The sequence below is a fragment of the Entelurus aequoreus genome, linkage group LG05 (genome assembly GCF_033978785.1).
Source record: "Entelurus aequoreus isolate RoL-2023_Sb linkage group LG05, RoL_Eaeq_v1.1, whole genome shotgun sequence".
Taxonomy (NCBI): Eukaryota; Metazoa; Chordata; class Actinopteri; order Syngnathiformes; family Syngnathidae; genus Entelurus; species Entelurus aequoreus.
Window position 1 is genome coordinate 29332114 of NC_084735.1, and position 24226 is coordinate 29356339.

General features: G+C 40.0%; 1 protein-coding gene across 1 annotated transcript in view; it reads right to left on the reverse strand.

Moving 5' to 3' along the window:
- arhgap31 (Rho GTPase activating protein 31) overlaps window positions 1-24226 on the reverse strand; it is a 33006-nt gene that overhangs the window by 579 nt on the left and 8201 nt on the right. Inside the window, exons 2-12 of the mRNA XM_062047661.1 lie at window positions 18986-19088; window positions 18635-18779; window positions 15614-15696; window positions 15434-15541; window positions 6331-6473; window positions 6048-6252; window positions 5813-5934; window positions 5070-5126; window positions 4334-4978; window positions 4018-4160; window positions 1-3929 (exon numbers count right to left, since the gene is read on the reverse strand). The exon at window positions 1-3929 is cut by the window's left edge and continues 579 nt beyond it. Of these exons, the coding sequence (XP_061903645.1) occupies window positions 1998-3929; window positions 4018-4160; window positions 4334-4978; window positions 5070-5126; window positions 5813-5934; window positions 6048-6252; window positions 6331-6473; window positions 15434-15541; window positions 15614-15696; window positions 18635-18779; window positions 18986-19088 (3686 nt within the window). The 3' untranslated portion in view covers window positions 1-1997. The remainder of the gene's footprint in view (window positions 3930-4017; window positions 4161-4333; window positions 4979-5069; window positions 5127-5812; window positions 5935-6047; window positions 6253-6330; window positions 6474-15433; window positions 15542-15613; window positions 15697-18634; window positions 18780-18985; window positions 19089-24226) is intronic.

The window sequence follows — 24226 nt, forward strand, 5'->3', positions numbered from 1 at the left end:
CACTGTCATTATATTATAGCACAATGCTATAACCGCCTTCCAAGTCATGTTCCCACAAAGCGACACAGTTCAGTTCAGCTTGTCACGGCACAGTTCGGTACAACCAGTCCTGCTCCATCGCAAATAGTGTGACATCATAGCAGCGCGATACGACGGATTAAACAAACAAAATAAATGTTGGTATACTATTACCCGATCCCAAAAGTGTTTATGTCGACCACTGCGATGTATCTACAGGTTTACCTTGAGGTACCGTACTGCTGTGTATCTTGGTGAAAGGGTGCCAAAATGTTGCAGGGTACTGCTCTATTTTGTTGCTTTTCACAAGGATAGTGAGCCGAGCTGCATTGCTTCGTGAAAGCTGTACTTTTACCAGGCAGAGAATATATTTTGACTGTGATTGCAACCTGGTTTTTAAAACTTTATAATTGTGTTGGACATGCATAAAAGCAGTAAAAACATGTTATTTTTCCAGTAAATCACTAAAATTCAAAAGGTAGGAGTGAGTTTGTCTACATGACACTCATTACACTAACCTTCGTTCATTTTCAAGTATAAAATCTGAAGTAAATTCTATAGCGTACTGATAGTCTAATGCTGAATGCAAACGTTTAGTATGTGTATTATACTAAAAAGCATTTGATTGCAGTATTTTTAGATGCCTTTAAAAATTTTCTCGTATTTAAGAAATGTGCATTTCTTTAATATACGTCATTACTATATAAAGGACTCTTTATTAAATATCCCTCAAAGCGTTCTTTAAAATACTATACTATGATTTACAACATGTTATCGTACAGGATTTCCCAAAATTTGAGTACAACCCAAACATTTTAGCTACAATTTGCACTTTAGTATATCTCCTCATGGAATACTATAGAAAATTGGATATACTTTAGAGTAGTCAGTGTAGAGCAGTATAGATTCATGATCCGCTAATAATGAGTCAACACACAGTCGTTATTGTCAGAATAGCTGCAACACATGAGTAAAAACCAAGATAATTGTGTCTTACTGATAATCAAACATGGTGGTTGCATGAGTGCTGCAAGCACTGAGAAGCTGTGGTGCATAAATTCCAACATCTATCCATTTCGTACTGTATGTCTCTCTCGGGGTAGCAGGGGACGGGAGCCTAGGCACCTACATAGGCGGGGTACACCCTGGACAAGTCGCCACCTAATCGCAGGGCCAACACAGATAGACAACATTAACACACTAGGGCCAATTTAGTGTTGCCAATCAACCTATCCCCAGGTGAATGTTTATGGAGGTGGGAGGAAGACGGAGTATCCGGAGGGAATCGACGCAGTTACGGGGAGATTATGCAAACTCCACACAGAAAGACCCCGAGCCTGGGAATCGAACCCAGGATCGTGTCTCTGTGAGGCACGAGCGCTAACCACTGTTCTGTGATTGATTGTCTGAAGAACTGCATTTCCCTTGGGAAACTGGGCCCCATGGCAGTTTTCTAACGTGGTAATAAGCTCAAATACACTTTGAAGATGACATGTGTCTTGCTAAGCAAGCTGAAGGTGATGGAGTAGTCAAAACATGTCTTCAGACCTGAACCAAGTTGAGCACCTGTCGGACATCATTAAGCGGAGGAGTCATCATGGAGGAGTGGAAGAGGATTCGAGTAACAACCTGATATAACCTCTGGTGAGTTCTATGCCCAAGAGGATTACGACAGTGCTGGATAACAATGGTGCTCACACTAAATATTCACACATTTGGACTCCATTTAGACAGGATTACCTATAAGGTGCACTCACTTGTGCTGCCAGCTATTTAGACAGTGTGTTGTTATTTTACAGTCTACCTTTCTTTCATATACATCTATATATTGACTGTTTGAAGTTATTTTAAAGTTTCATTTTTGTCGTACTGTCCCTTTGGTCATGAAAATGGTTGCTTAAATGTGAGGAGAGTTCTCACTTCTGCGAGATACTGTACGGGTCTCGGTACAGCTATTTACATTCCGCCAGTCTGCATGATCACTCTATCTGTCTGTGGTTCCTGCTATCAAATATCATGGATCTCCTCTGTGGCTGGTAGAAGCAGCTGGTTGATGTTTCCAGTCTCTGACCACTTTTTGGAATAGTCATTTTATTTTGGAGAGCAATTCCCTCGCCTGACACCTCTTTCACTGTCGACGCCTCATTCAGGCTCTTGATGGATGTCAGATGCTTGCTATCGTCCCCTGATGGAGGGTAATCCATGATGGGAAAAGGGGGACTGAACAGGATCAGACTCTGTGGTCTCTGCCGGTTCCTAAAAGACGGCCTCTGTAAGAGGTTTGCTCTGTTGGGTCTGGGACAATCAACAAACACCTCAAGACTGGGAGCGTGTCGCCTTTTGATGACTGGCAGTTCTGGAGTGTTCGCAGTCCTCGTGGTCTCAGCAGCTTTCTCTGTATTTGTTTGGAGTTGGTGTTCAGGTACAGGTTCTTTATTCTCTAGCTCCTCCTTTAGGTCAGTCATCATGGGCAGAGGTGCTGTGTGGCTTTTTTCTTCACTTGTTTTAGGGTACTCCCTGTCTTGCTCTTTTGTTGTGTCAAAGTCACCATCTCTCCTAGAGGGAGGTATCTGACTGTACTGGACCTTTGGAGGGACGACAGGCACAGCCTTTGCTTGGCATGTCTTTATCATGAAGGCCGTCCGGACTGATGACACGCTGACGGGGGCAGAGTTCCGCCGCAAAGGTGCCTGACGATCATTCAGGAACAAATCCAACTCTGAGAGGAGCCCATTGTTTACAGACAAGCTCCTCTGATAGAATGAACTCTCATATAAAGGTCTGCTTTGTTGATTAGAAATATCCCTAATGCACCGAGGTCCTAGATCCAAGTTAAGGGAGTATGGTCTGTGTTTAGAAAAGTGGTGTTCTTCTCTTTTCTCTAGAGCTGCTGCTTCATAAGACATTTGTCTGTAAAACCGTTGAGATGATTTTTGTTTTGTTGTGGTGCTTCTCCCTACTGGAGCTGGTGATGCATTGCTGCCATTGATGCTGGGTTGTGAAAAATTTGGCAAACAGGTCAATTTAGTTTCTTGTTTGGTGCCGAATGCTTGAGGGAAGTTTCCGGACAAGCTCTTTACCAGAGATGTTCCGTTTAATTGTTTGGATGAAGAAGATGAGGTCTGTTCCTTTTCTGAATTCAGAGTATGCTCTCCAGAGCTAAACCCTAACTTCTGTTTAAACAGTTCTTCCAAATCAGGTGAGTGCAGCGGGCTGGTGACCCATTGCTTAGTGGAGCTGATGTCATCCCAAGGCTCCACTAGATCCAACTCTTCAGAGTTCCCTGCACATCCTTCGTCCTCACCATGGATTAGCAGCTCCAGAGAGTTGGGTCTCTTCTCTAAACATACAGACATCCTTGAAATAACTTCCGGTATCTTCTCCACATCATTTGAGGCATTTTTGTTTTCTTTAGGACTTTTATGTTCCTCTGATTGTCTTTGGTTATCAACTGTTGGAGTGTCATCACATAAACATGTTTCCTTCAAAGGAAGTTGCTGCTCCGTGTGAGCTGAGTCTTTAACCAAAGGTGGGATTTGTGGAATGATCTTATGAATGTTCTTGTCCTTTTTATCCAGAATAGGGCTGACACTTTTTCTGTGACTATCGACCCGAACATGATTTTTATAGAGAGAAAAAAGGATGTCTGGCTCTGAAGGCTGCTTCTTTGTAGATCCAGACCTGGAGGCATTAAGATGATCATTGCGAGATGTATTTGGAGACTGATCCTTGCATAATAAAGACAGCGATGGAGAGCTGAGACTTCTTTTCGTCTTTACATCCATGGTTAACCTCTTGTTTTTATACGTTAAAACAGAAGTTTTATCCATCAGGTCACTTTTGGATTCGATTATCTCCAGTTCTTGGTGGAGATCAGACCACATTTTCTTTACAGTAGATGATTCATTATCCTACAGATTATGAAAGAAGCAAACAATTGTTAACATTAAATTATTACGGTGCACAAAGATGTTTATTTCAGCAACAACAAAGGTGTACCTTTTGAGCAGAGATAGGTTGCTTGTCCAGTTGTTGCCCACTAGATGGCGTTGTAGCTGTGCCTTCACTCACAACTGAAGGCTCTTCCAATTGAGTCTTACTGATCATTTCCTGAGGTTTCTGGTCTACATCATTGCTAGTATCTGAGGAAAAAACAGGATTTTGAGTTACAGGTAGTCCTAAATTTACAATCTATAAAATAATGCTTTGGGCCCTAAAAGGCAACAAAAGGTTGAAGGCCTTAAAACCTAAGATATGTGTGTCTATAAATAAGGATGAACTCTAAAATTAGTTCAATGAAGAAAGAAGCTCTCACCCCGTGGCTGGATTTTTTGGGCCAACTCCAATGTGTCTTTCCTCTCTGTTCCTTCTCTCTTGTCAGGCTCCAGTTGGGGAAACATGTTACTTTTCCCACAGTTGCTCGGCTCGGAGGTTTCTCTGCAGGGTTTCAGGCCTGCTGCTGCCATCTTATCCTTGGCAAGCCCTCTACACGGCGTGCTGTTGGAGCTGATAACGGCTGACACGCGAAGTGGTACTGACACAGCGAAAGGCTCCGATATGTTAACGGCTCTTCGCTGATGCCTCGGTGATGACTCAAGTGGAAAGAAGCTTCCCGGAAAGGAAGGCCGTGAGGAGCTGTTGTAGGACGAACCCGAGTACAACGTCCGCCTGTTTTTAGGGGACGTAGGCTGGTAGCTGCTGAGGTCATCTCCCTTGAACACCTTCAGTTGCTCTGGCAATGTTTTTTGAGGAGTTGCCGAAGCACCCAGTGAACCTTTTTGATTTAAGCCGGAGCTCCAACCACCTGTTGCTCCGTCAGATTTTTTCCCCTCAAACTCCCAGTTTTGGTCATGTTCGCTCAAATCGTAAAGAGAATCAGATCCAAGAGTTCTGGATTTTACATCTGGCACAAAATTGCTGCCTTGTCCCCCTGATGGACTGTTTCCAGTTCTGTCATCATCTGGTAACAACGAAAGGTGGACCAAAAATCAAAACTTTAATGAGTTTTGTACATACCATATACATTTGACTTATAGTGTCAAAGACCTTACCTGTTGGCAAGGAACACAGTGACTCCATGCTTCTGGATGGTCGAAGAGATGCCTTTTCTGAGGGCAATAATGTACAATGTTATAACAAGGCATTACAAAAACCTCAAAAAACTAAAGTACAGTTTGGAATTATGAGAAATCTAGTTAAATAAACTATTGAATTGGCATGATGAATTGGGTTAACAACAATTGTCTATCATGTGGAATTACATTAAAATATTGCTTTTGACGTTATGTTGTGTTGAGGCTATTCACAAAACCATAGAGGCCCAATAGATAAAACCTTGCAATAAATTCAGGCCTCATTGGTTTGTGGGTAAAAATGACTACCAGTAAAGACCAAACGTAAAGAAGTTCAAGAACCATTTTGAGCTAAAATTATTATTATTTTTGACATATTTTGTAATATTAAATATACCGGCATGCGACACTTGCAATAAACAAAGGGAATGCGGTTCCCAAAGCTAACAAATTTACCATACATACAAATACAACTGCATCAGTATTTACAACAGCTAGACACAACGTTACAAAGCCTACATTTTGTTACGGTGGTTTTCTGCAGGCCGCACGGTGGCACGGTGACATTCCTGGTACAGATAATATTTTAGACTTGAATTGCAACCCTGAGCCTTGTTCCACTTACTAATTGCCGGTTTGGTTGATTATATTTCTATGATACTTTTTGATTTTGGAAGTTTTTCTGTGCTTGATGTGTAGTCCAATAATGTTTACACACTTGCCTCTTAACCCTGGAGCTCTTATAAACACACTGCCATTCCTGCTCAATTTTCCTTTGGAGTCCACTGACCGTCCCAAATTGAAGATGGATTTCCATTTCTTAGATTTCCCTGAAAACTTTCTCCTGAAAGATAGGGAGTTGTTGCTGAGCTTGATTGTCATGAACCAAGAACACATGTTTTGGTTTGAGTGTTGACTATACTGATTGTACACTTAGGACAGTAAAGTGTGACATACTTGCTATCCAAGTCTATGACGGTGTGGTAGAGCGTGGCCATGCTAGTGTCAGGGAGGCTGTTCTCTCGCTGACGTTCTCTGTGCACAGGATGGTTTGGACTTAATGAGCGGGCCTGGGCTTCTTCCAGGCTCATCAGTTTCATTGGCCCACATTGCCCGCTGATCGGGAGTGTGGCGTACTTCTCACCACTCACGATATTTGGCCCTGTTGAAAAGCAATCAGTCAGTGTGTTGTTTTTTTGTGTGTTAGTTTGTTTCAGTTTACATTTGATGAATACCACACCTTCTTTGGGTTTGATTAGCACAGAACTGCCGCTGAAGATCTGCTCAGTGTTGTTTAGAATGAACTCCACTACTGACTGATGTATTCGCACCTCTTGGAAAGCCATGTCTCCATTACAAGATGAGGCCTCAATTGCTTTGGATCTAAAAAAAAAGTTACACATGTTTTCTCAGAGTATTCCATCAATTGCAACTGGACTGTACAGTATGTCTTAGGAGACGTTTCGCCTTTAATCCGAGCTGGCTTCATCAGTTCATGCTCATAGATTTAGAATTGTCAGATCTAGTATAATCTATGAGTCTAGTCCAATCTAATTTGAACAAAAGATGACCAATCTAAGTCTATGGGCATGAACAATGGATCAACGTTCTGGAGGACAGTGGATCAGCGTTTTCGTCACGTCCTCCGTCAGTACTCACATACGCCCCGGGAAGCAAATGATCCCACTAGCAGACTCAATTCAAAAAGACAACGCCTGAGGGCAAAGTAAAAAAATCCTAGTCACAGTCCTAAAACCAAAAGCAGACAGCCTCAAGAGCACCTGGCGGTAGGACCTGCCCTTCGCATACTACAACTCTAATCTGAAGGCTTTTCTGCTGCAAAGCAAAGCCCTAATAAAGTCTTTGCCTCCCAACATCTGATTGATGTGATCTGCCTTCAAGAGACCCACATAGGCAAAGAGGTAGCAGGCCGCGACACCATCAACGGCTTTGACCTGCTTTGCTACACACCCCATGCCAAACACAGACTTGCCCACCTATGTGCGGTCTGACAAAGCTGAGGCAAACAAAACACTACTCAGATGCCATAACCATTGGTGGCTTCTATATTGCTAATGTGTACAACCCACCTAGTCCCAACTGGGATCTGCAGATGTGGGGGACTTTAACAGCCACCCACCCTGAGTTTGGATACCCAACAGCGGACAGTGACGGTGGGGCACTTTTAGACTGGGCATCTAGAAATGACCTTGTTTTGATACATGAACTCAAACAAAGAGGAACATTCCACTCAGCTTGGTGGAATAGGTACTATTCTCCTAACCTGTGCTGGGTCAGCTCTCTGAATGCAATCCCCTATCATGCACAGATCCTCATTCTTGACAGTCAACACCGGCCCTCGCTTAATCACATTGGCCTACAACTCCCAGTAATAACCAGCCCAAGATGCGCTAGAACTTCCTCAAAGCCAACCTGAAGAAATACAGTGAAACCCTAGACCAGAGTATTGTCACCGTCCCACTCCACACCATCACTGTAGACGAAGCAAACAACCACTACTGCAGCGCCATACAGCAATGCGAGGCTACCGACCCCTTTCCATTCCATGCTTAGACGAAGAAAGTGCTGCCCTCCTACAAGCATATGAAACATCTGGGGACCCTGAGATGGCAGATCACCTCATTGAATCACTAACTACAGCCCAGCTAAAAAGTGGGAGGAGGCAGTAGCTGACCTGAACTTCACCCACTCTAGCAGGAAGTGTTGGAGCCTCATTTGCCGTTTAGAAGCTGCACAGAAACCTCTTTCCCAGAGCCGATCATCTGTCACATCAAACCAAGTAGCATACCATCTAGTGTCTATTGCAAAAGCCCAGGACAAACACACCAGAAGAGCAGTTACAGCTGAGCTTAAGTCACATCAAAAAGCTTGCAGAGAAGAAAAATACCCTGAGCCTTTTGAGGCTGCTGAACTGGAGAAAGTGTTTCAAATCTGGGAAGGCAGCTGGATATGACAACATCTCACCAGAGTTTATGCAACATCTGGCCCCTGAGCTCGAACCAATTTTACACCAGAATCATACAAGCAAACCTGATCCCAAAGAAATGGCGAACAGAAAACGTAATTGCCATATTAAAATCTAACAAAGACCACAAACTACCAGCAAGCTACCCCGAATCTCTGTACTCTGCGTTCCCTACAAAATCCTAGATTGCCTTATACTTCACCGTAGGGCTGGGCGATATGGCCTTTCATTAATATCTCGATATTTTTAGGCCATGTCACGATACACGATATATATCTCAATATTTTTCCTTAGCCTTGAATTAACACTTGATGCATATAATCACACCAGTATGATGATTCTATGTGTCTACATTAAAACATTCTTCTTCATACTGCATTAATATATGCTCATTTTAAACTTCCATGCAGAGAGGGAAATCACAACTAAGTCAATTTACCAAAACTGTATTTATTAAACAGTTATTAAGCAGTGGCACAGACATTCATGTAATTTCCAAAACAGAAAGTGCAAGATTGTCAGAAACACTATAAAACAAGCTATGAGTGCACTTTTGCGAATGGTGTCACCAAGATGAAATATCAAAACAACACTAAATTAAAGTGTACTTTTTGTACAGAACGCCACTACAATAGGTAAAAACAAATAAAGTGCACTTTTGTGCATGATGTCACACAAGATATTTAAATAACTGTCAAATAAAAATGAGCTGCATAATAGGTTCCTGCGGACGTGATCTCCTTCAGTTGTTGACTTTTTTTTTCATACGGTGTTGATCTGGAAATAGTTGCTTCGGCATTTTGTTGGTGTGGCACCGGCCGGAGATGTTGATGCAGAGTTTCAAGCACTCCTCATTCTCTAGCGGGTGACTTTTAAAGGCCTACTGAAAGCCACTACTACCGACCACGCAGTCTGATAGTTTATATATCAATGATGAAATCTTAACTTTGCAACACATGCCAATACGGCCGGGTTAACTTATAAAGTGACATTTAAAATTTCCCGGGAAATATCCGGCTGAAACGTTGCGGTATGATGACGTATGCGCGTGACGAAGTCAGAGTAACGGAAGTTATGGTACCCCGTAGAATCCTGTACAAAAAGCTCTGTTTTCATTTCATAATTCCACAGTATTCTGGACATCTTTTGCAATTTGTTTAATGAACAATGAAGGCTGCAAAGAACACAGTTGTAGGTGGGATCGGTGTATTAGCAGCGGACTACAGCAACACAACCAGGAAGACTTTGTTGGAGAGCAGACGCGCTAGCCGCCGACCTCACCTTGACTTCCTACGTCTCCGGGCCGCCAAACGCATCGGGTGAAGTCCTTCGTCCTTCTGCCGATCGCTGGAACGCAGGTGAGCACGGGTGTTGATGAGCAGATGAGGGCTGGCTGGCGTAGGTGGAGAGCTAATGTTTTTAGCATAGCTCTGTGCGGTCCGGTTGCTAAGATGCTAAGTTAGCTTCAATGGCGTCGTTAGCACAGCATTGTTAACCTTCGCCAGCCTGGAAAGCATTAACCGTGTATTTACATGTCCACGGTTTAATAGTATTGTTGATTTTCTATCTATCCTTCCAGTCAGGGGTTTATTTTTTTTGTTTCTATATGCAGTTAAAGCACGATGCTATCACGTTAGCTCGTAGCTAAAGCATTTCGCCGATGTATTGTCGTGGAGATAAAAGGCACTGAATGTCCATTTCACGTTCTCGACTCTCATTTTCAAGAGGATATAGTATCCGAGGTGGTTTAAAATACAAATCCGTGATCCACAATCGAAAAAGGAGAGTGTGGAATCCAATGAGCCAGCTTGTACCTAAGTTACGGTCAGAGCGAAAAAAGATACGTCCATCACTGCCTCTCAAGTCCTTCACTGTAACGTTCCTCATCTACGAATCTTTCATCCTCGCTCAAATTAATGGGGTAATCGTCACTTTCTCGGTCCGAATCTCTCTCGCTCCATTGTAAACAATGGGGAATTGTGAGGAATACTAGCCCCTGTGACGTCACGCTACTTCCGGTACAGGCAAGGCTTTTTTTTATCAGCGAGCAAAAGTTGCGAACTTTATCGTCGATTTTCTCTACTAAATCCTTTCAGCAAAAATATGGCAATATCGCGAAATGATCAAGTATGACACATAGAATGGATCTGCTATTCCCGTTTAAATAAAAAAAAAATCATTTCAGTAGGCCTTTAAATGATGCCACATTAGCAGTGCTGCTACTTTTTGTAGCAACGCATTTGCTGCATAAATGTTAAATGACAAAAAGACAAATATCTTCATGAGCTGCGTATACCGGGCACCTGGTTCAAGCATAGAAACTTTCAATGAGTGGATGGGTAAACTATTTTCCTCTGTGAACCATAAAACCATATTTATCTGTGGTGATTTTAACATTGATTTGTTAAACTCAACCAAGCAAAAACATGTTGATGACTTCATTGACATAATGTACAGCTTGTCTCTATATCCAACCATAACCAAACCAATCAGAATAACAACACATAGTGCCACAATCATCGACAACATTTTTACTAACATCATGGGAAATGAAGTCACCAGTGGCCTATCACTGATCATTTACCTGTTTTTACTCTATATGACTGTCATCTCAAGAAAACCAAAGACACTATGGCAAAAATCTCTAAACGAATAACAACAGAGGAAACAATCTGTGCCCTAAACAATAGTTTAGCAGTTCAGGATTGGACTTCAGTATACAGAGAACCAAATGTGGACAGTGCTTATTGTAATTTTTTAGACATCTTTAATTCCCTGCATAATAAACATTGCCCCGTGAAATAATATTTTATAAAAGGAAAAAATAAAAATAGCCTTTGGATCACAAAAGGGATTATTAATGCCTGTGAAAAGAAAAACAATCTCTACAAACTTTTCATCAAAATAAAAACAAAAGAAGTCGAACAACGATACAACAAGTACAAAAATAAGTTAACTGATATTATAAGAAAAAGCAAACGGTTATATTATCAAAAAAAACTATATGAAAAAAAAACAATATAAAAGGAACTTGGGATGTTTTGAATAGTCTAATCAAACAAGGATATTCAAAATTGACATATTCTGATTACTTTATTGATGAAAAAGGTGAAGATTATAATATGAGTAATGTAGTGAATAAGTTCAATAGTTTTTTGTAAATGTTGGTCCTAAATTGGCTGTTGATATCCCAGACAATGGAGTTACAAAATCAACTATTGAGCAGAATTATTCGTCATTCTTCCTCTCAGCTACAAATGAGCAGTTGTGACAAACATTGTGCGAAAGTGTAAAAGTAGTGCTCCACTGACTTCCATGATATCAACATGATATTGGTTCAAAAAGTTTTACTGAATATTGTAAAACCCTTAAAGGCCTACTAAAATGATTTGTTTTTATTTAAACGGGGATAGCAGATCCATTCTATGTGTCATACTTGATCATTTCGCGATATTGCCATATTTTTGCTGAAAGGATTTAGTAGAGAGCATCGATGATAAAGTTCGCAACTTTTGGTCGCTGATAAAAAAAGCCTTGCCTGTACCGGAAGTAGCGTGACGTCACAGGTTGAAAGGCTCCTCACATTTCCCCAATGTTTACACCAGCAGCGAGAGCGATTCGGACAGAAAAAGCGACGATTACCCCATTAATTTGAGCCAGGACATAGACGTTTTCAACCGAAAGTTTAGCGGGAAATTTAAAATTGCACTTTATAAGTTAACCCGGCCGTATTGGCATGTGTTGCAATGTTAAAATTTCATCATTGATATATAAACTATCAGACTGCGTGGTCGGTAGTAGTGGGTTTCAGTAGGCCTTTAACTTGTATATGTAACCTATCATTCCAGACTGGCTGCTTTCCAAGTCAAATGAAAATCGCTAAGGTAACTCAGCTCTTCAAAAGTGACAGCAAACACGCTTTCACCAATTACAGACCAATCTCTCTTTTGCCTCAGTTCTCAAAAATCTTAGAGAAACTATTTAACTCTCGACTTGAACCTTTTCTTGAGAAGCATCATATAATCAATGACGGTCAGTATGGCTTTAGGGCCAAACGAACAACCTCAATGGCGATAACTTAAGCTATTGAAGAAATTACTAATGCACTGGAGCATAAAAGATATGCAGTTGGTATTTTTATTGATCTAAAGAAAGCCTTTGATACCATTAATCATTCAATTATAAACAAAGCAAAACTATACCTCAATGAAAATGCACTCCGTACTCTATACTGCACCTTGGTACTGCCATACCTTACATATTGTGTTGAAGTATGGGGGAATACTTACCACAACACAATTCATCCTCTGATCATATTACAGAAAAGAGCAGTGCGGATCATTCACAACGTTGGTTATTTGGAACATACTCATAATCTGTTTATGCAATCAAAGTTGCTCAAATTTGATGACCTTGTTAAATATAATACATTAATAATCTTATATAGAGCATTTAACAAATTATTGCCGCCTAATCTACAACGTTTTTTAATAAGACGAGTGCAGGCTCATAACTTGAGAGCCTTTGGATATTTCTTATTGCCGAGAGCTCAAACCACTCGTAAACATTTTTGTGTGTCTGTATGCGGAGTAAAACTATGGAACAAACTGGACTTACAACACAAGCAATGCCAAACTATTAATCGATTTAAACTATTATACAAACATGGGGTCTGGTTCAAATATAGAGATGAGGGTCTTTAATTTGACCTGCTGCTGTACTCTGTCTCAAAGTGTTAACATGTGCTCAATGTTTCCTTACCATTATTGCTATGTTGTCTATTACCATTATTGCTTTGTTGTCTATTACCATTGTTGGTATATTCATTATTCCTACATTGTTGATACAAATTATTGTTACAGTGTAATAATTATTGTTACCTGTGGTAATGCCACTATGATACAACATCTGTATTATAATCCTAAAGACTATAAAAATGGGACCCATTACCTCCCTGCTTGGCACTCAGCATCAAGGGTTGGAATTGGGGGTTAAATCACCAAAAAATGATTCCCGGGCACGGCTATGCTGCTGCCCACTGCTCCCCTCACCTCCCAGGGGGTGATCAAGGGGATGGGTCAAATGCAGAGGACAAATTTCACTACACCTAGTGTGTGTGTGACAATCATTGGTACTTTAACTTTAACTTTAACTTGAACAAGGTAAGAGTGAAACTCATGTGAATAATCACTGAATGGAGAACTGGGGGTGGGATTAAATAAATTATCTTCATCCCACTCCCTTTCAGGCAAAACTGGACAATCATGCATTACATACTATACATTACCATTTGCACTATATTAATTTATATTATTATGTGTTGTCAACTTTGTACTTTTTTATGTCATTTCCTGAAATAAACAAATAAATGAAAAAAATTAAATGGACAGAATCCCACTTGAAGCCAAACCACCGCCTGACGATGGATCCCGTGCTGTTTTTCTTGGGAATTAATTCTTCCTCCATTTGTTACCAGATTCGCACCTTCTTTCTCTCGTATTACCACCCGCACCTCACCGTTAGCATCACAGCCAATGTTACCATGTCACTACCTCTCTGCTCTGCAGGAGCGTGTGACGTTGCACACGTTACAGTATGTGACGTGTGTAAGAAGGTGTGCTTGGTTTACGTCTCTGTGAGAAGGGGAGACAAGTAAGAGTGGGAAACGCATGTAGTGTAATGCCTGCAGCTAAAAGCAACTGCGTGAGAATGTATACTCGAATATCACGATATAGTCATTTTCTATGTCGCACAGAGACAAACCCGCGATATATCGAGTATATCGATATATCGCCCAGCCCTACTTCACCGTATATCACCAGGAATAGAGGAAATTCTTTATCCAGATCAGGCAGATTTCTGCAAGGGCCGCAGCACAGAAGAACAAGTACTGCTCCTAACCACCTGCATCGAAAATGGTTTCAAGAGCAGACAGAAGACAGGGACTGTGTTTCTCGACCGCCTATGATACGGTCTGGCACAAAGGTCTACTACTGAAACTCACAAAAGCGCTCCCTGCCTGGGCCACATCCGCTTTCAAAACTCTACTGACCAACCTGAGATTCAGAGTTCACCTCGGACAAAACAAGAGCACATGGAGAACATAGACAAATGGTTTCCCACATGGCTCAGTTCTAGCTCCAACACTGTTTAACCTCTACACAAACAACCTACACAGTACCGAATCCCGTAAATTAATCTACGCAGATGACATCCGTCTGACATTCCAAGCACCAGATTATAATCAACTGGAACGCGTACTGACTGAAGACCTCACTAAACTGAATCAGTACTGCAAAACATGGCGTATAAAACCGAGCCCAGCAAAAACTGTTTCCAGCGTATTCCATCTCCACAATGCAAACGCTGTCAGAGAACTCAACATCTACCTGAGCGGGCTTAAATTTAAACATGCCCCTAATCCAACCTACCTTGGAGTGACCCTTGACAGGACCCTGTCCTTCAAGGAACATATAAAATGGAGTTGAAGTCCAGAAACAACCTGCTTTTCAAGCTTGCTGGTACAAAATGGGGCACGTCAACCCTCACACTATGCACTTCAGCACTGGCTCTTGCATACTCTGCAGCATAGTATTGTGCCCTTGTTTGGTCCAGGTCATCCTACGCACACTACATGGACACCCAGCTCAACACAACCATGAGAATCATAACCGGAACAATTCGTTCAACACCACTCCCCTGGTTCCCTGTCCTATCAAACATTGAACCTCAACATATCCGGTGGACAGCACGCACCTAAAGGATGCTTCAAAAAGGTTGAAGACTCCCCTCATCTACCAATAAACAAAGACATCTTCAACCTCGGACTCCCATCCAGACGCCCCATTTTGTAGAACACCCCACCAACTGACTTCCCTATCCAATCAGCATGGGAGAAGGAATGGGCGTCCAAGGAGGTCTCCAATAAACATTTGGTGTCAGACCCTTTCCTACAGGTCCCTGGCACTGACCTCCCTAGGACAGGACTGGACATGGCTCGTGCTTGGCCAGCCTTCACAGATGGTGCAGTAGCCCTAACCCGCGGCAGACAATGGAACACATCATTGAAGCCTGCCCTCTCCAAAGGCTGAGAGGAGGAATGGTCACCCTCTACACAACAGACCAGGAGGCAACTGCTTGGCTGAAGGACTTTGCATTTGCTAAGAAAATGAAACCTGCTGGGATATGAGGCAAAACATCTTTTAAGGCTAACTGAACAGGCCAGTTGCGACCAATTAAATGCCCAGAGAATACAATGACTGGAATGAATGACAACATCCATAGACATCACACATTGTTTTTTGGGAAATACTTAGCTTACCCAACATAATCTTTATTTTGCATTCGCGAAACTCACCTCAATAGATTAGGAGCCCAAACTAAAGCCAGATTCCTTGTGTGCATGTTGGTCTGAGCACTCAAGGTAGCGAGGCGGGCCAAATGTTTGGTGAGGTACTCCAGAGTCCTAAAGATAGTTGACAAACACTCAGTCTCCAATAGGTTACAGGGTTAGGTGTAAAATGGTGCTATAGTTCACCTGAAGTGAGGCGTTGGTAATTCCTTGACCACCTTTTGAATGTGTAGAAGTCGTTCATGATCCCCGCAGACTGAGGCTGCTTCCTGTATGTGAAAAAATTTTTTTTATTCCAATCACCGCTTTATTTGGAGTAGGAACTGAATTGTGCAAACGCAGTATGCTCCCACCTAGTGACACACAAACTTAAGAAACAAGCCCACAGTGGAGACCGTGTGGTCAAACAGATGTGACTAAGGACTGAAGATGTTTTTCTACATTTGTTCCTCATGTGTGAATAAAGTAAATCATTTTTATGTAGTCTGTATGTGTTTGGCAGCATGTCTGCTGGCAAGGTTCCAGGAAAAGAATGATAATAATAAAGCCCAGGGTGACAGATATACTGTCTACCCTGAAAGCTTCCAGGAAGGTTATTGGGGATGGCAGGAAGTCCAAAAGCACCTTCAAATGCTGTTTTACAGTCTCAGTGCCAAATTAAACAAGAAGCACAGACCTGAAAACAAAAAAAAATGCAAGCAAGTATTTGGACACCTTGACTAGCACATCTTTACAATCTGGAAAGGGAAGAAAAAAAAGAAGTTTGCGAGTTATGTCGGAATTTAATTGAATGAGAGCGCCGGGCTTACAATCTCTGTTCTCTATTATAACAAATGTGTTACCTTTATGGACTTGGTTTTGTGAATTGCACTGGATCAGAAAAGGGTCTTCCCTAAACTGTTTTCACATTGTGCAATGAATAAAATTGTACAAAATATATTGGTAAAATAGAGATTCAGTTAGGGGCAGCACGGTGGAAGAGGGGTTAGTGCGTCTGACTCACAATACGAAGGTCTTGAATAATCGTGAGTTCAATCCCGGCCTCGGGATCTTTCTGTGTGGAGTTATGCATTTCCTCCCCGTGACTGTGTGGGTTCCCTCCGGGTACTCCGGCTTCCTCCCCCCTCCAAAGACATGCACCTGGGGATAGGTTGATTGGCAACACTAAATTGGCCCTAGTGTGTGAGTGTGAATGTTGTCTGTCTATCTGTGTTAGCCCTGCGATGAGGTAGCGACTTGTCCAGGGTGTACCCCGCCTTCTGCCCGATTGTAGCTGAGATAGGCTCCAGCGCCCCCCGCGACCCCGAAGGCAATAAGCGGTAGAAAATGGATGGATGGATGGAGATTCAGTTAGAAACTCAGGGGTCTCTGGCCTAATCCCTGATTGATAAATTATTTAAGAAGTCTCAGACCTTAGTTTATTGGTCTCAGGTACAACTATTGGAGCTACTGTACAGTTAGGGCCTGATCTACTAAGTTCCAAATAACAAGTGGTAATTACCGTGCGCAAAATACATACAGTAATTGCGTGTATTATTAGTAGCCGTGTTGAGTGATCTACAAAAAATGCTCTGCAAAATGGATAATAAGTGCAAAAGTGGTGCAGACCGACCTATTTACATTACATATATATATATATATATATATATATATATATATATATATATATATATATATATATATATATATATATATATATATATATATATATATAAATATATATATATATATATATATTTACTGGGTTTTAATATATATATATATATATATATATATATATATATATATATATATATATATATATATATATATAGATATATATATATATATATTTACTGGGTTTTAATATAGATATATATATATATATATATATATATATATATATATATATATATATATATATATATATATATACTATATATATATATTTACTGTATATATATATATATATATATATATATATATATATATATATATATATATATATATACACACATGATATATATACATATATGTATATATATATATATATGTGTGTATTTATATATATATGTATGTATATATATACATATATGTAAGTATGTATGTATATTTATATATATATATATATATATACACAAATACTTATATGTATGTATGTATATATATATATATATATATATATATACAAATACATATATGTATGTATGTGTGTATATATATATATACATACACAAATACTTATATGTATGTATGTATATATATATGTATATATATATATACATATATATAAATATAAAATAAATAACACGTTAACCTACAAAACAAAAATGAATAAAACAATTTTTGCTGATTTTTGTAAATCAAAATGAGAAAGCCAGGATTCATGAAAAATGAGTATGTTTTGTAGCGCACGGCTACTGCATGATACTGATAAAACATTTTCCTCAGGGTCACATGCGCGCATCCCCCCCGGGCGGCCCGCCCCACTGTTTGAGGAGGACTGCCCTTGAGCCTGTTTATGTCCCCCATATGTGGAAAATCTATCATCTCCCTCAGTGGTTTGCTTTAAGAAAAGAGGCTTTTGAAGTTCCTGGTGTGTTAAATGTCATGAATGAAAGAGGATAGCTTTGTAAAAAACTAAAATAATAAGAAAAAAAAAATTAAAATCTGGCTTCGCTACACATCTTAAAATAAAGTCTCGTGTTCTGTCATATAGGTCAGTCGGCACTCGACTTGGGAGCTGTCAGTTTGATTATCTAGTTTTTCTTAAGTGAATAAGCTAACCTAGCGTGATGTTGCTCTTAAATTCTGACTTTAACGATAGCACTGCACCTCACATAGCTAAGCTAGTGTATGTGTCCTTAATGTATGTTGTTGTATCAGACATATGGCATCTGTTACATTGGACAAGTGCAGAGTTACAGGGTATGTGTAAAATGTGGATAAAGTGCACAGTAGGGCTTCTTGTAGACACACACTCCGTGGCAGACAGGCGTTGACTAACACGGTTCATTAGCATTAAAGCTACAGACACACAAAACGGTGAAGGGCTCAGCAAAAGCACTTTTAAGCCCTGTAAACTTCCAACATCGAGGCTCGATTTGGGGCAATGCACTTTCAATGTTTTTGGGACCTCTGAGACTAATTTCCAATTGTCGGAAAATGGTATAATATGGCACCTACGATGTGTTTGACCGTGCGTCTGAGCCCATGCGGCATACTTACGGTGAATTTGCTGTACAGCTCATAGGTGAGCAGAGGATTGGGTAGCTCCCTGAAGTACAGCTTACATAAGGAACCCACACAGTGGATGTCCTGGAGGTACACTTCCCTTGTAAGATCAGGGCACGCCTCAGAGCTGAATTCCTGTCTGCAGGCACACACACACACACACACACACACGCTTTGATTGTTTAACACCACTTCATATCGCTCACAATCAAACTGTTTGTGCAAGATGTGAGAAAATATATATGGCATATATATATTTATTACAATGCTCATGTGACCAAAATGATATGCGCAGTGATCTGGAACGTCATAAGATCTGTTTCCAAACCCAATATTGCAAAATACCTGAGCCGCTGGATGTTTGAGGTGACCCCTGACAACCTGTAGATCCCGTCAACAATCCCGTGCTTCTCGATAAACTCTGCACATTTCTGCAGAACCTGAGGGACTTCAATAGAAAATGTTTTTGTTAGTCCAGACTCTCAGCTATTAAAATGTAGACATTTTGTCAACCTTGATGACCAACACTGCGCCATCACGTTGCCTTTAATGGTATGGACTTGTTTACGGTCCCTAAGGCTTACTGATTGTAGGTGGCCTTTGACAGGAAGTTAAAAATGGTTTGTTTGTTTCAGAGGAAGGTTGACACACCCAGTCCTTGTAGCGGGTATTACTTACGACATTTCCTCTAATAGAAAACGGCTACCAGTGACCAACACAGCTTTGCTTGCTTATACGGTACATCATCTTCTGTTTGACTGCACCAGCCCTTAGTTGGGGATTTTTTAGTCCAACTAAAGCACTAACATGATGCCTTTCTTTGCTAAATGCGCACATTTTTGTAGTTCAAGTGCATGTAATTGGTGCTCGCTCTGCCCAGTGCAAACTATTCCTGCATTCAAATACGCCCTGACTCGCATGGATCTTAGTCCAAAACTTATTTTTAGCAGTGCTTCTTCTGCTTTCATCTGAGACTCAGATAGACTTCCAGCCATGTTCTCATACGTTTGACTTGATTGGACTCTAGGTTGCGTGCCTGCGGTGAAATGCTGGATGCTCAACAGTGTCCCTGTCTTGACTTATGCCTGTGCACTAAGTAAACACACGGACACTCTACACTGTCCCTAAGAGGTCTTTAAAATGCAATCACACGTTTGTCCCTAACGACAATTAATGTCAGCTTCCCCAAAATTCTAAATTTAAGGAACAGAGTTCAATTCTAAAAAAAAGTGTCAAAGTGGTTGTGTGTATATACATACCTGTGCATATACAGTATATATATATATATATATATATATATATATATATATATATATATATATATATATATTGATCATCAAAAATATAACAAATAGTGGCTTGACATAACTCACTGTGCATGTCATGACTTTATGTCACTTTTTTTGTTTACATTTGAAGTTCATTCCTGGCTTTAATAGACTTTTGCGCGATGTTAAAATTGTTTTGAGTTTCACCTGTACACACACACACACACACACACACACACACACACACACACACACATATACAGGTATATATATATATATATATATATATATATATATATATATATATATATATATATATATATATATATATATATATATATATACCGGTATATGTATATAATGTATACATATATACACACACATATATATTATGAATATATACATATACATATTTACACATATATACATACACACAAGCACAAACACACACGCATATATACATACACACACACACACACACACACATTATATATATATATATATATATATATATATATATATATATATATATATATATATATATAGCAGCTGAGATAGGCTCCAGCAGCCCCAATAAAGGAACAAGCGGTAGAAAATGGATGGATGGATGGATGGATGGATATACACATATACACATATATGTGTATATATATATACACACACCAATTCCTCCGGAATTGTTTTCATCAAAGGCGGCATAGCACAGAATCGGTGCCGTGTGCATCCCCAGGAAATAAAATGTGTAAATGATGAAAATTACCTCTGAAATATTTTTTGGTTAAAAAAAAAGGGTCCTACACTTTGATTTTGATTGGTGATTTATTTATAGAAGACCTATTATGACCTACATTTGATACATTTCCTTGTGGTTTGGATTTTATGTATTGGATATGCTGTGGTGCATCAACAAACTGCATGCAACCTCACGCCAAAATGCATGGGGACGGCGTGGTGAAGTTGGTAGAGTGGCTGTGCCAGCAATCGGAGGGTTGCTGGCTACTGGGGTTCAATCCCCACCTTCTACCATCCTAGTCACGTCCGTTGTGTCCTTGGGCAAGACACTTCACCCTTGCTCCTGATGGGTGCTGGTTAGCGCCTTGCATGGCAGCTCCCTCCATCAGTGTGTGAATGTGTGTGTGAATGGGTGAATGTGGAAATACTGTCAAAGCGCTTTGAATACCTTGAAGGTAGAAAAGCGCTATACAAGTATAACCCATTTATCATTTATGAACCTTATAATTTGATGCTTTGGCATTGTACAACAAGAGAATCCAACATTATAACAACATTCATAAGTCAGAAAAGACTAAATTAATCATAGATTTCCTTTTATTCAAGTCATACAAATGTAAAGATTAGTTCAAACCCCCTTAAACCTTGGGAAAAAGGCATTTGTTGCCTGTCACCACTTCCCTAAAATGTAATTTTTATAATGAATTATCATTATTTGTATTACTCCTGATGTATTACTACTTTAAGTTTGTTTTCCTTAAATGTCTTTAAAAGATCAGCATTGTCCTGTTACCTAACATATTTTTTTATGTTATTATTTTTAATTTTAGTTTAAAACAAATTTTAATCACTGTAACATACTTTGTGTTAATATACTATTAGCATAAATGCTATGTGGCTTTGTTTAATTTATTTGCTAATTGTATGTTAAGAACTCACCTCTGTTACTTTCAGACATCTTTGCCTTCACAACCTTGTACAACTTTTTTTTGTCTCAGGTAGGCAAATGCATTTATTTAGTACAAAACCCAAAACCAGTGAAGTTGGCACGTTGGGTAAATCGTAAAAAAAAACAGAACACAATGATTTGCAAATCCTGTTCAACTTATATTCACTTGAATAGACTGCAAAGACAATATATATAATGTTTGAACTGAGAAACTTCTTTTTTTTTTTCAAATAATCAATAACTTTGAATTTAATGGCAGCAACACATTGAAAAAAAGTTGGCACAGGGGCATTTTTACCATTGTGTTACATGGCCTTTCCTTTTAACAACATTCAGTAAACATTTGGAATCTGAGGAGACCAATTTTTGAAGCTTTTCAGGTGGATTTATTTCCCATTCTTGCTTGATGTACAGCTTAAGTTATTCAACAGTCTGGGGTCTACCTTGTCATATTTTAGGCTTCATATTGCGCCACACATTTTCAATGGGTGACAGGTCTGGACTACAGGCAGGCCAGTCTTACTACGAAACCACGCTGTTGTAACACGTGCAGAATGTGGCTTGGCATTGTATCGCTGAAATAAGCAGGGGCGTCCATGACAAAGACGTTGCTTGAATGGCAACATATGTTGCTCCAAAACCTGTATGTACCTTTCAGCATTAATGGTGCCTTCTCAGATGTGTAAGTTACCCATGCCTTGGCCACTAATACACCCCCAGACCATCACAGATGCTGGCTTTTGAACTTTGCATCTAGAACAATCCGGATGGTTCTTTTCCTCTTTGGTCCGGAGGACACGACGTCCACAGTTTCCAAAAACTATTTGAAATGTGGACTCGTCAGACCACAGAACACTTTTTTCACTTTGCATCAGTCCATCTTAGATGAGCTCGGGCCCAGCAAAGCCGGAGGCATTTCTGGGTGTTGTTGATAAATGGCTTTGGCTTTGCATAGGAGAGTTTTAATTTGCACTTACAGATGTAGCAACAAACTGTAGTTACTGACAATGGTTTTCTGAAATATTCCTGAGCCCATGTGGTGATATCCTTTACACACTGATGTCGCTTTTTGATGCGGTACCGTCTGAGGGATCGAAGTCCACAGGTATTGCCGCTTACGTACAGTGATTTCTCCAGATTCTCTGAACCTTTTGATGATATTACGGACCGTAGATGGTGAAATCCCTAAATTCCTTGCAATAGCTCGTTGAGAAATGTTCTTAAACTGTTCGACAATTTGCTCACGCATTTGTTCACAAAGTGGTGACCCGCGCCCCATCCTTGTTTGTGAATGACTGAGCATTTCATGGAAGCTGCTTTTATACTCAATCATGGCACCCACCTGTTCCCAATTAGTCTGTTCACGTGTGGGATGTTCCAAATAAGTGTTTGATGACGATCCTCAACTTTCTCAGTCTTTTTTGCCACTTGTGCCAGCTTTTTTTAAACATGTTGCAGGCATCAAATTCCAAATGAGCTAATATTTGCAAACAATAACAAACTTTACCAGTTCGAACATGAAGTATCTTGTCTTTGCAGTCTATTCAATTAAATATAGGTTGGAAAGGATTTGCAAATCATTGTATTCTGTTTTTATTTACGATTTACACAACGTGCCAACTTCACTGGTTTTGGGGTTTTTAGTTTAACATGTCTATTAACAGATTTTGAGTAGAAAAAGACAGAAATGTAAGAAAATGGTACCCATCCAATGAATGACCCACATATTCCTGACTTGAAAAAACCCAGAAATGGGCACAAAAGGTCCCCAGGATCTCTCGAGGGTTGAATGAGAAGCATCATTCCTTGCACGTTATTAAAGTAGTTGCAGTTTTATAAGTCTGCAAACACATTTTATGGTGACCTTGTCTTGAACCTTTAAACCTGTCTGTGTGTGTATATGAGTGTGTGTATATGCGTGTGTGTGTGTGTGTGTGTGTGTGTGTGTGTGTGTGTGTGTGTGTGTGTGTGTGTGTGTGTGTGTGTGTGTGTGTGTGTGTGTGTGTGTGTGTGTGTGTGTGTGTGTGTGTGTGTGTGTGTGTGTGTGTTCGGTTGCAAAACATTTCCCTTCAAGGACATTTTTAATAGGACTTCCTAATAAATGTAATCATATTAGTGCCATCTATAAATACAACTGACAACTTTCTGGTTTTGTGTGCGATATTACACATGAAATTGTTATGTCATGGGGTGAGTTTTCCTTGCCCGTATGTGGGCTCTGTATAGAGGATGTCGTTGTGGCTTGTACAGCCCTTTGAGACACTTGTGATTTAGGGCTATATAAATAAACATTGATTGATTGATTGATACTGTACATTTGATTTACACTTTGATTTGTTTCAGTAGTTCCATAATAACCCTAATTAGAATGTGAAGTGCAGACCTCTGCCAAGGCCAAACTGTTAACACAAATGAACAAAATATGGTGTTATTTATACGTATTATAGCAGGCTGCTTGCTGGTTTATGAATGATGATGAACCAAGCGTACTCTTATTATTCTTACATTGTGATTGTTTATCAAAATGTAAAGATGTTTTGCTCCAGCAGTGTCAGTATAACTTTGGTGTTAAATTAGATTTGAAGAATACTTACAACTTGTGATTAAATCTACATTGATTCTCTGCTAGGAGACCAT